Source organism: Myotis lucifugus, unplaced genomic scaffold (genome assembly GCF_000147115.1).
Source record: "Myotis lucifugus unplaced genomic scaffold, Myoluc2.0 scaffold_66, whole genome shotgun sequence".
In the NCBI taxonomy this organism is placed as follows: domain Eukaryota; kingdom Metazoa; phylum Chordata; class Mammalia; order Chiroptera; family Vespertilionidae; genus Myotis; species Myotis lucifugus.
In genome coordinates, this window is record NW_005871114.1 from 5,015,464 (window position 1) to 5,028,941 (window position 13,478).

At 40.4% G+C, this 13,478-nt stretch overlaps 1 protein-coding gene across 1 annotated transcript in view; it reads right to left on the reverse strand.

The window, feature by feature from the left end:
• The window catches only part of MARCH5 (membrane associated ring-CH-type finger 5), a 43,815-nt gene extending 31,163 nt beyond the window's left edge, over positions 1-12,652 (reverse strand). Inside the window, exon 1 of the mRNA XM_023754917.1 lies at positions 12,633-12,652. Within this exon, the coding sequence (XP_023610685.1) occupies positions 12,633-12,637 (5 nt within the window). The 5' untranslated portion in view covers positions 12,638-12,652. The remainder of the gene's footprint in view (positions 1-12,632) is intronic.
• Positions 12,653-13,478: the final 826 nt, after the last annotated feature.

Genomic DNA, 13,478 nt, shown 5'->3' on the forward strand with positions numbered 1-13,478 from the left:
TATAGGTACTTCAGGAGGTCAATTTGTTCTTGTGGAACTAGGTTGCCAATTCCTTATTTTTCTCCCAATTAATACAAGTTTCAACACCAAGTTCTATTAGGGCAAATATAATTTAACTCAGTGAGACCATTCACCCTCCACCCTATTAAAGTATGAATGTACAATTGAAAACAACGGCTAATTAAAGCTTCTTACCTACTGTGCATTTTTCACTTAATTAGAGCAGTGACTTCTGTCAGAATAACTAGCCTAACTATGCTCAGTGGGAAAGATTATATAGTCAGGTACTATAGATGGGTGAGATCTTCAGTTACTGTAGAACATGAATTTTAATTGTGTGCTCCAATTAAAACTTCTCAATTAGAATAGAGGAAAAAACGGGACTGTATTCATGGCAACAATATCCAAAATTATGATTTTATTCAGCTTTCAAATTCAGTCAGATTTCAAACGAGCAAGATAAGAATGGGAGGTAGACAGCCTTTATTTAGCATGCTGATTCTCTAGGACCCACCTCAGCCACACTGTCTGGACCTTCACACTATTTTATCATGGTTATCCAAAAATGCCTCCTCCTCCTTTATCTTTTTAAAAATTGTATTATGGTAAAATGTACTTAACAAAATTTATTACTTAACCATTTTTAAGAATATAATTAAGTATAACTAAGTATACTGACATTGTGCAACTATCACCACTATCCATAATTTGAGTTTTAACCTTCAATTTTTGCATAAAATTTCAATTGACAGGTATAGAGCAAACAGACCAGTTAATTAAAGTGTTATATATTTTCCCCACAACTAAGGTGATTTTGTAATTATATTTGTGTACACCTGGGAAATGAGATGTATCACTTTGGTAACAAAACATAGGAAGACTATGTAGAAACTCTCTAGCTTTGTATAAATTTTTCTTTTCAACAATGTAATATTATATGTAGCTAAGTACAGTTGGACTAGCATAATTAATCAGTATTAAGATTAAATAAATTTTAAATTAAGCCAATTTTAGTCATCAGGAAAAAAATGTAAAAACATATCTATTAAAACTATCCTATTTAGTAGCATTTTAAGTAGACTTGGAAAACACACACACACACACACACACACACACACACACACACATGTCTACTCAATCTTGATAATAGGTTGTACCAATGAAATTGCCTATATTTGTGTTTTTACTTACATCAATGACAATTTCATATTTCAATCTAACAGGAATACTTGTATGTATATTCCCCATAAATTTAAGTTATTTTCCCCCAACATTATATTATGAAAAATGTCAAAGTGTCAAAAAGAGGTTGAAAATCTCTGTGAATACCCATATTCCCAATATCTAGATTCTGTAATTCTTATCATTAAAAAAATATATATGTTTCTATTGATTTCAGAGAGGATGGGAGAGGGAGAATCAATGATCTGTTGCCTCTTGAATGCCCCCTACAGGGGATCAAGCCCATAATCTCCTGGTTTATGGGTTAATACTCAACCACTGAGCTACATCGGCTGGGCTGTCCATTGTTGTTTTTTTTGTAATTCTTACCATTTTGATATATGTGTGGTTTACCACATATTAATTCATCAATCCATTTTATTTTTTGATGCATTTTTTGATGCATTTCAAAGTTGCAGGCATAAGTATAGTTCACCCCTAAATATTTTCACAGTTTACTTTTTAGAAGGTATTCAACTGCTATGTAAAGCAGGCACTTTCAGATTTTTTCTAATTTCACAACTATGGATTGGTTAGATGAACTACAATTTACAGTGGAAACTTATTAGGAATCAAGCCTGATGTACAATACAATTTAAGAACTGCTGGTGTGGAGTAATGGCAGGTAAAAAAAAAATCAAGAGATTGGAGAAAGCCATCTGTATGAAGGAGACAATTATTTGATTTGCTTATATTATAAATAATTGCTTCTGGTGACTAAATTTTTTTTTTAGGAGGAGGAAAGGGAGAAGGGAGAGGATGAAGGGGAAAGGGAGAGAGGGCGAGCGGGAGAGGGGCAGAGAGATGGAAGCATTGATTGGTTGCCTCCCATAGGCACCCTAACCAGGGGTAGAACCTGAAATCTAGGAATTGAATCCACCACACCTTTCTGTGTATGGGACCATGCTCCAACCAACTGAGTAATACTGGCCAGGGCTAAATATTTTTTAACATAAATAACAGTTCAAAAAATGTTAAGTTCTAAAGAATTTGTGAATTTATTTACTACCTTACTAGGTATGAGTTTAATCTACCTAATATGGAAAGAACATTAGTCTGTGACATAGGGCCAAGGAAAATTAACTTGAAGCGTATAAAAATGGTCACATAAATGTTTTAGGCAAATAGCCTATAAGACAAAATTATTAGTCTTCAGGGCTGCAGAAAAGGAAGGAAAGAAGCAAATAATGTATATGAACCCTTTCTTTCCTCATTAAAAACAAACAAAAAACAAAAAACAAAAAACTTCTGATAGACTGACCAGGAACATCACCTGAGAAGTCTGATATAATTATGCTTCCCTTCTTTGTTTCCCCATACCCTTCTCCCTCCTTTTAAGGAGAAAACAGGTGTTTGAAAATAATGGGTTTACAGTTTCTCCAAACTTAGAATTGAGGGGAGAGTAGAAACTTGTGCTTTAATGCATCAACTTTCCCAGCAAAAAATCTAAGGTTCACTATGACAAAACCAGCTTTATGTGCTCAGCCTCCCTCCCAATCACTGTAATCTGGGGGACAGGATACTCCTCAAACCACTCTAAGGATTACCCTTCCTAGAGGTGGGGATGGGGAAGGACTAGCTGCCTAAACTACACACAAAGATGATGTTGCAGGGAAGAGTAGTTTTCCATAAAAAGCATGGGATACTATTTGTTCCTTAAAAAGAGGAGAAATTGGCATGTGCCCTGACCAAGAATCAAACTGTGACCTCCTGGTTCATAGGTCAACGCTCAACCACTGGGCCATGCTGGCTGGTGTGTGTGTGTGTGTGTGTGTGTGTGTGTGTGTGTGTGTGTGTGTTAGGTTAACTAGTTTGGGGCAGATGTCCCATCATATATAACCCAAACAATTTTGTTACACAGTGTGAGAAACTGAATATAAGAGATGGCCCCTTTCCTAGCTGGTTTGGCTCAGTTGGTCTGCAGACTGAAGGGTCCTGGGTTCAATTCTAGTCAAGGGCACATGCCTGGGTTGCGGGTACAATCCCCAGTGGGGGGCATGCAGGAGACAGCTGTTCAATGATCCTCTCTCATCACTGATGTTTCTATCTCTCTCTCCCTCTTCCTTCCTCTCTGAAATTAAAAAATATATTGGGGAAAAAAATAAGAGATGGCCCTAAGACAATCATATAAATAGACCTTGTATTTCAATGTGTTAAAACGCATATTACTATGTCAGCTTTTTAATATTTTAATAGCTGTGCTTCAACATACTTTGTTTCATTTCAGATCCTATACATTTTGTTTTATTCTTTCAAAACATTCTGAGAAAGATCCCATAGATTTAACTAGACTGCCAAAGTTGTTTGCAGCATAACAAAACATTCCATTAAGATCCCCTATTATAAAGAATTATACAAGTGATAATGAAAGTGCTCAAGAATTGCCTGGCACATATATAACTACCAAACTAACACTAGCAAGAATGGCATTGATAAAGATAATAAGATGGTGTCAACTTTATATGTATGCTTAAATTTTATGGATGCATTTCCTTATCTAAATTAACACATAAAGCAATTCTGCTCAGCACCCTGGTATTTAGTGGAGAAAGTCCTGGTTTCCTACCCTCAACCCCACTTTTTCAATAGGCTGCCACCACTGGTTAAGTCACAGCAATTCTCAACCTGTGGGTCGCGACCCCTTTGGCAGTCGAACGACCCTTTCACAGGGGTTGCCTAAGACCATCCTGCATATCAGATATTTACATTATGATTCATAACAGTAGCAACATTACAGTTATGAAGTAGCAACGAAAATAATTTTATGGTTGGGTCACAACATGAGGAACTGTATTTAAAGGGCCAGAAGGTTGAGAATCACTGGCTTAAGATATTCACTCAAATCCTCTCAATTCATTTTCTTTCAAGCCTCCTGCTTGCTGATGTACACACTATTTTAGTTCCACACCTTCCTACAAGCCAAGCTGGGGCATATTAGTTTACAAAGTATGTAAATGGAGATCTGGAAATTACCACTGTAGGTTCAGTGATCAAAGAACAAATTACTATTATACTGTAAAACAGAACTAAACTAAACAAATCTAAAAACATTACTTATTCCTTAAAATAAATGTACAGCCTTACAGTATTGGCCATATCATTAATCTGTATGTATAAAATTCTACTCTATAAAAGATTAGTCACTTGATTCTACATGACTTAAATATAACTTTTTCCAGTTATATATCCTTCCTAATAGTAAAATTTGTGAACAATTCAAAGAATGGCTAGTTGGACTTAAATCTAAGATTACTCAAGATCTCCTAAATCAACTTGAGTAACTATTAAGTACATTCATCATTTGATGCCACAAGGAACAAATACATGTATAGAACTAATATAGACATACATTTAAACCCACCACATAAAACATTAAGTGCCAAGAAAAGATGTTAGATGCTATATGTAATGCAGAAATGTTATGACAATAAGAAACACAGGATGAAATAGCTGAGATTTCATGAAAAGGAGAGAACTACAGATGACAATTCAAGTTGGATTGGGGAATGAAAAGAATAAGGGTAAATGGAAGAAATGCAGCATAACCAAGTTTAGAGATGGAAATGAACATATAATGATGGACAATGAGAAGACCAAAGTGTTGGAAGTAGAGGTTTTAAGACATAGATATTACAAACCAGTTGCGAAAGGATGGATGACAAAGATAACCTCACTTCATAGGGTTCACTTGTGAGTCATTCCCTCTTTATATGATTAAGTTAACCATTTAAAAAGTATGTGAAAAAAGTGCCAGAAACATCAATAAAATAGTTTCTCACTGGAACATAAATTAGCTAAGCAAGATAGGTAATCTAACAAAACAGCTGGCAGTACAGCCTATCTTTGCAGACTCAAATTGCAGTTGTTTATCTTGGACTAGAGGCCCAGTGCATGGATTTGTGCACCGGTGGGGTACCTCAGCCTGGCCTGTGCCCTCTTGTAATCTGGGACCCCTTGGGGGATGTCGGACTGCCGGTTTCGACCTGATCCAACATCTCCCGAGGGATGTAGCAGTGCACAAAGTGGCAGGCACCTGGGGAGGAGTCTGAGCCGGGCCTGGCGCTGCTGTGCCTGCGCTGGCGCTGCCACTCAGTAGCACTGGCGTGGAAGCGGGAGAGGCTCCTGCTTGCCAGCCATGAGCCTGGCTTCTGGCTGAGTGGCACTCCCGCTGTGGGAGTGCACTGACCACCAAGGGGCAGCTCCTGCATTGAGCATCTGCCCCCTGGTGGTCAGTGTGTGTCACAGTGACCAGTCATAACAGTCGCTTAGGATTTTATATATATAGACTAGAGGCCCGGTGCACAAAAATTTGTGCACTCGGGGGGGGGGGGGGGCGGAGAGGGAGGGTCCCTCAGCCCGGCCTGTGCCCTCTCATAGTCTGGGACCCCTCGGGAGATAACGACCTGCTGGCTTAGGCCTGCTCCCGGGTGGCAGAGGGCAGGCCCAATCCGTAGGTGCAGCCCCTGGTCGGGCTCAGAGCAGGGCTGATTGGGGAGTTGGGGCGCCGCCCCGTCACACTCAAGGCAGGGTTGATGCGGAGGTTGTGGCGCCACCCCCTGTCACGCACAGAGCAGGGCCAATCAGGGGGTTGGGGCGCTGCCCCCTGTCACTCACAGAGCAGGGCCCATCAGGGGGGTTGGGGCTCCGTACCCTGTCACGCACAGAGCAGGGTCGATCAGGGGGTTGGGGAGCTCCCCCCTGTCATGCACAGAGCAGGCCCATCAGGGGGTTGGGGAGCTCCCCCCTGTCACGCACAGAGCAGGGCCCATCAGGGGGTTGAGGAGCTCCCCCCTGTCACTCACAGAGTAGGGCTAATAGGGGAGTTGGGGCACCGCCCCCTGTCACACACAGAGCAGGGCAGATCAGGGGGTTGGGGCGCCGCACCCTGTCACACTCAGGGCAGGGCCGATGGGGAGGTTATGGCTCTACCCCGTCACACACAGAGCAGGTCCCGTGGGGGGGGGGGGGGTTGGGGTGCCGCCCCCTGTCACACACAGAGCCACAGGGTGATCAGGGGGTTAGGGCGCTGCCCCCTGTCACGCTGCTCCAGGGGCCAGGAGGCCTCATGGCTCCGCTGATCCCAGTGCTAGGAGGCCTCACTGCTCCCTGATCCCAGTGCTGGGAGGCATATTACCCTTTTACTATATAGGATAGAGGCCTGGTGCACGGGTGGGGACCGGCTGGTTTGCCCTGAAGGGTGTCTGGATCAGGGTGGGGGTCCCGCTTGGGTGCCTGGCCAGCCTGGGTGAGGGGATGATGGCTGTTTGCAGCTGGTCACACCCCCTTCAGGGTAGGGGTCCCCACTGGGGTGCTTGGCCAGTCTGGGTGAGGGGCTGAGGGCTGTTTTCAGGCTGGCAGGTGACTGAAGCTCCCAACCGCTCCTTTTTTTCTTTCTTTTTTTTATTCTGGGCCAGCTTTAGCTCTGAGGCTTGGCTCCAGCTCTGAGGGCTCGGCTGCTGAAAGCAGGTATCTGGTTTGTTTGGGTTCTATAATCGAAACACTGTTTCAACTCCAGCTCTGAGATCCCGGCTGGCTGAAAGCAGGTTTCTGGGGTTTTGTTTAGCTTCTATATTTGTAACAATGTTTCAAACTGCAAGCTCAGAGGCCGGCAGCAGCAGGCGGGGAACGTTGGCTTCCTCCGTCACTGAAGCAAGCAAGCCTCATGTTCGCTTCAAGCTGCCTGGCTGCCGGCCACCATCTTGGCTGGCAGTTAATTTGCATATCGCCCTGATTAGCCAATGGGAAGGGTAGCGGAGGTACGGCTAATTACCATGTTTCTCTTTTATTAGACAGGATTATTAGAAACATCTAGGAAATTAGACTCCTGCCCTAGAGATCACTGATAAAAACTGGAGTGTAACAGAACAGAATAGAACAATTCCAGGATGTAGGAGAGAGTGCAATGAAACAAGCTTTAAATTGCTGCTCTTTTATTATATGTAGTTCCTTAATATATTTGCATGGCTGATTTATGGAACAGAACAAGCACCCTTAAATTCAGAACAAGTTTAGAGATCCATACTCTGGTTAATGGAAGGAAGGCCCAACTTGACAATGGAAAAAACTGCACACTGCTTGCTTTGTCTAAGGACTAAAAGTGTCATATCTCATGTATTCTGGAATAGGAACTATACCAACAAGACTAAAAATCTCTTTATGTCTGTTCACTCAAGTGGAATGGAAGGTAAAGTTTCTGGATTCATCAAAGAGATATAACCACAATCATGACACATTACCAAAGGGCAAAGTTGAAGAGAAATACATCACAATGAAAGAAGTCATTTATTGAACATATACCAGTATTCATACCATACCCTTTGTCTGACCTTCATAAACTCTGAAAGCATAATTATTTCCATCTTATATAAGGAATCAAAAGCCCAGAAAGGTAACCTGCCCAAGACTTCACAGTTAAGCAGAGAGGTATTGATGCAACCTAGGCCTTGACTCATTCAGCTTTTTTCATTGCACCATGCTGCCATATGGTTAGTGTATTCTGAGAAAATTTTCCATTTCTCAATTCTTAGGAAATCGTAGCCAGTACAAGAAATGCTGTTTCATTTTTGCTGCCATAAGGAGGTTTCACCAGAAATCTAAAACCCTTCTAATTGACTCCAATATGCCATATAAATATTATCTTTTATCATCTTATGAATTATGGCATGTAAAGAATAGGGAGGCATGCAGGTATGTATGGCAAGTAAAGAATTGCTACATAAGTCTGGATAAGAGGTGAAAAATATTTCTGGCTGAAATGTTCAGAAAAGCTTTATAAATGAGACAGAACCTAAACTGGGTCTTAAAGAATGGGTAGAACTTTGAAAGACAAGATTGAAAAGAAAACCTGTTCAAAGGACAATGCGCAAATCAGTTTGGCTTGGGCAAAAGGCATGTACTTATTACTCTTCTTTTTCTTCTTCTTATGTATTCATTCTTAAAGAGAAGCAACACTTTAAAAAGATAGCTAGTGCCAACCATATACTCTGTGTCTTAAACATAATAGGAAACACAATAAATGTGATTACGGAGGGTCCCAAAGGCCAGGCTCAAGAATTGAAACTTAAGCTTAATAAGCAATAAGAAAACAAATGATTTTGAACAAAAAAGACAATTGTTTAAACAGTGTCTTTAAGAATATTCTAAGCACTAGTATGTCATAAATAATGGGGGGAAAAGACATTGATTCAACAGTGTTTTCTTGTAGAGAAATGGGAATTTCTCTTACTAAGGGAATAGTTTCTGTTTTCAATGAACTTCCAGTTGAATGTGCATGCTGGTGGTGGTAAAGGGTGAATGTAGAAGGCTCTGAGACACATAATAGGTGCATTAAAAAATTTACAGCTCTAGCTGGTTTGGCTTAGTGGATAAGAGCATCGGCCTGTGGACCGAAAGGTCCCAGGTTCAATTCCGGTCAAGGGCACATACTTCTGTTGCAGGCTCCTCTCTGGCCGGGCCCTGGTCGGGGCTTGTTCAGGAGGCAACCACAATGGTTCTCTCTATCTTTCCCTCTCTCTTCCACTCTTCCTAAGAATCAATGGAAAAATATCCTCAGGTGAGGATTAACAACAACAACAAAATAATAATAATAATAATTTACAATACAATGTGACATACTAGAATGAATGCATAAAAGGTTCTTTGGAAACACAGGAAGGAGTAACTCACTCTGCCTGAAGGAATTGTGCAATGCTTCAAGATGATATATGAGCTTAATTATAAAGATGGGTAAGAGTTAGCCAGGTGTTAAAAGGGAAGAAGTAATTTAAACAAAAATAAGATGAAGGTGCAGGATATATTCAGAAGACAATGAAGTAGAATGCAGAAAATATCCTTAAGATAGGTTGGGGCTGGATTATATTAGTAGGTTTAAACTCCTTCACTGGGGTCTTGAAAGTTTAGATTTTATCCTATAGATGACATAAAGACTGACAATTTTTAGATCATGGAAATGACATGATTAAAATTGTGCCATGGCTAATTCTGATACCACTCTGAAAGTCAAAATAGAAGAGAAAAACTGAGTCAGAGAAAGTAGAACCCACAATATTTGATAAGCAAGTGGATTTGAAGGGAAAGATGCAAAAAAGAAGAAGAAGAAAAGACTTAGGTTTTATGGCTGGTAGACTAGAAGAATGGTCTTAATAAAGACCAAACATTAGGAAGTCAAGATAGGTAAAAAGGCAGGGAAATATCAGTTTAGATAGGTTAAGGTGATAGTAATAAGTATACACAAGTAGCAATATCTATTGAGCAGCTAGAAATGAGACACTAAAATATGGAAAGAGATCAGGAATAAAGACACACATCTGAGAGTCAGTCACTCAAATAGAGGTGAAAATGAGATAGTGAGTATACTTTTCAGAGAAGACTGACAAGTGCTGAGGATTGAACCATACTTAAGTGATTGAAGGGAGTAAAAAGATGATATATGAGGAAGAAAAAAGCAAAAGGTAAATATTATGGTATAACATAGTTTTAAGAAGTTAGGGGGTGGTGGTTTGGTTTCATCTTCATTACATATATTGGTGGGTGACCTTTAGTATACTTTTAGTAGAGCTACGACAAGAAAGGAAAGTGAAAGTCAAATTATAAAGAGAGATAATAAAGAGAAAATAAAAACTAAATGTCATAGGGGAATGAATTAAAAAGAAAATATGTTAAGATAGATATTTTATATATATTATTTTTTATTGCTGTATATCACAGCTCAAGATTTAAAAAGCAAATGTAGATTTAAATTTTAGAAACAAAAACAAAACTATTTGTTATATATGGTATATAACCATTAAACAAAGAATACTGGAAAAATATAAATCCATTTATGATAGTATAGTGGGGATGGGGAGACAATACCGGACTGGGGTTAATGGTCAAAGGGGACTTAGTGAAGTTTCTACTTTTTACATACAGATGGAAGTAAATATATAGGAGGCTGGTAGGGAGAAGATTATTCTCCTTGCTTTTCCTTCATCTGACTATTATGGGGACACTGGCTACATTCCCTGCTTACTCACCAGGTGCAAGTCAGTGATGCAAAACAACCTCAACACATTCCTGAGTGTTTACTGTGAGACAGGGTACACAAAAGTCAAGTTTCCAGAAGCATTTCTCAGCAGGCCCAGACTTTGAACCTGAGGTCCATTCCTGCAGTTTGTTACCATATTCTTAGTATTCTCTATACATTTAATTCTAATTTTGAGAAACATTAGAGAAAGTAGATGGTGACAGAATAATATATGACAGACACCTCCTTAAAAAAGAGTGGCAACGAAGGAAAGAAAAATTGACCAAGGTTCAGAGAGCTTAATATAAAGGGTTTGAATTTATAAATGGTTATCACTTCAGGGCAATGATTTGTGAACCTAAATCATTCATGACACTAAAAAATGACCCCTTTCCCCCTACCCTCAATTTAAAAGACTCAAATAATAAGTTTACATAAACAGTTGTTTATTGTTTATAAAATGAAAGGCAAAAAAATGAAAGGCAAAAATCTATATCTATCATCTACCTACCTATCTACTTACCTACCTATCCTTTCCACCTACAAATACTGCAATTGCTAAACTAAATTTAGTTACTCACAAAAGACAAAGCAATTCAACTTCAGATATAAACTGCCATTGGTTTAAAAACCCCAAAAGACTGAGTGGTATAAGCTGAACATACCATTCATGTTACAATTAAACATCATCTTAATTTTATTTGACAGTCATGGAACACAAATCCCACTAGAATTTAAGTTCCATATGAGCATTTTTTGGTTATGGTTACTACCATATACAAGGGCCTAGAACAGCGACCTGTGGGTCACGACCCTTTGGGGGTCGAACCACCCTTTCACAGGGGTCGCCTAAGACCATCGGAAAACACATATATAATTACATATTGTTTCTGTGATTAATCACTATGCTTTAATTATGTTCAATTTGTAACAATGAAATTGGAGGTCACCACAACATGAGGAACTGTATTAAAGGGTCGAGGTATGAGGAAGGTTGAGAACCACTGGCCTAGAATGATACCGAACATATGTAGGCACTTGAAGAAATCAACATATGGATAAGTTTAGGAGATAAATTCTGCCCCTCAAAAACTGCCACCCAAAGACAAACTGGGGGGAAGCCAAAGTCAAGGCAAGAATTATGGGTCCCAACAGGCTGACATTTTAATCTGTTGGGCCTGTTAGTATTCCTCAAACGAACCCATCAAGTATCTTTGTGTTCAACCTGCATACTGAGTGAGCCCAGATTAATATAGTAACTATGAAAGAGATGGGGAGAAAATTGCCACACTGGTTTGTTATATTAGAATCTTAGTAACTTATGTGTCTAATATATGAATAACACTTTATTGTTTTATAAAGTTCTTACACCTCTTCTCATTTGTTACCATCCTGTGAGAAAGAATATTCCCATTTTATAAATGAGATGTATAGCCTCAGAACTTAACTCCAAACTCACATAGCTATTAAGTAGCAAAATGAGAATTTCAAGATTTTGGTCTCTAAATTAACCCAAGTTTTTCTCACTAATCTGTTACTATCTCTTATCATGAAATAATCCCTTATGGTTTAAGGTTTAAGGTAGTTTTTCAACCACATCAGAAACACCTGGAAAGCTTTTGAAACTATAAATGCTCAGAACCCATTCTCCAGAAATTTGTGATCTAATTGGTCTTGAGCCATCCATCCATCCATACTTTAAAATGCTCCCCAGGTGATTCTAATGTGGAGGCAGATTGCCAACTACTGATTTAAAAACATAATAAAAGTCTTTGAATGCCATCTTAAGAATCTACCTTGAGGTATGTCTAAAAGGTAAAGGTTAGGGTAAGCCCGTATTACAGTCACCTGCTTTAGTAAATGCAGCCAGAATTTCTATGGTTCTGTTGAGATGCTTTAAATGCCTCACTAGCACTCCTTGGCTTTTTACTTTTATGGAAATCTCCAAAGAGCATATGAAAACCAGGTCAGCTTTTGGACACACAAACTTTTCTAAAAGTCACTCACAAAAGTCAGAGCAGAAGGCCCTCAGTGGAAAAAAAAATTTAATTACAAAATACCCTGCACCAGAATAGAATATTATCTGATTGAAATTGGCAGTGATAGAAGGTGGTCTCCTGGGGGCATATTTAGAGGTCCTATGCAATTTGCCATTTTCTAAATTGCAATAAAATAAACAAACAAACTAAAAACTGGTAAATTATCAGACCCCTAGACAACTGAGGGGAAAAAAAAATCACGTAGTATTTTGTTCATAAAACAAATATGTATTGATGACCCGTGGAGTACAAGGCTCCGTTCTAGCTTTCAAAATAAATAATGATGACTACGTTTCTGCCTTCCTGGAGCCTGTAGATTATTTACACACACACAAAAAGTTGTCAATAAATTTGACCTGAATGCTGACCTCATGGTCAGCTGAAGAGACCATTGGGTAATCCCAGCTGGAAAAAAAAGTCAGCAACATGATTTCGATGAACTTTAGATGCCTCAACATTCTCAGCTCCAAAGAAAATGTCCCATTCTGGGGGGAGATGCTCTCTCGGGTGATCTGGGGTCCGGATGCGGGGGATCCAAACAGCGTGTAGCCAGACAGAATCTCCACGAAGGGAGGCCTTTCCCCGGACACCTCACGGCGGGACCTTTGCTCCGCGCAAAGAGCAGTGCAGCGCCGCTGGCTGAACGGGGTGGCAGGTGGCCCTTGAGAGCTGTAACCATCAACACGGCACTGGCTGTGCCAGGAAGTGAAGCCCAGACTAGGGGGAAACTGTGGATCGAGGCTCCAAAAATCTCAAGGTAGCGCCCAAGGACTAAGCATTTGAACAGCAGAGGGCGATGCATCCGATTTCACAAAAAGTTTTAGGTACCGGAGCCCCCGCCCCCAGGAATGGGCAAGTGGCCCTAACAGAAGATGACCCTTTCCCGTGGACTCCACGAAAACGTCAGATACGCTCAGTGTTCGGTGCGGGGCTCCGGCGGCTGTTTCCCGTCACCTCGACCCTTTGGCGTGACCGTTACAGCTCCCGGGCGGGTCCTCCTGACCTCACCGCCCGGGAGCCGGGGCGGAGGGCGGAACGCCAGCCTATCGGGCTGATCCTCAGGTTTTGGGAAGAGCCCGGGAATTAACTGTAAGAGGATCATTCCCTTTTTAAGAAGATAGCCTGGTTCTTCTTGCCAGTGACATCGCTGACAAACACGTTGCAGCACAGTTGGGGGGGGGGGGAGGAGAGTACAGAATAGAAAAAAGAAAACT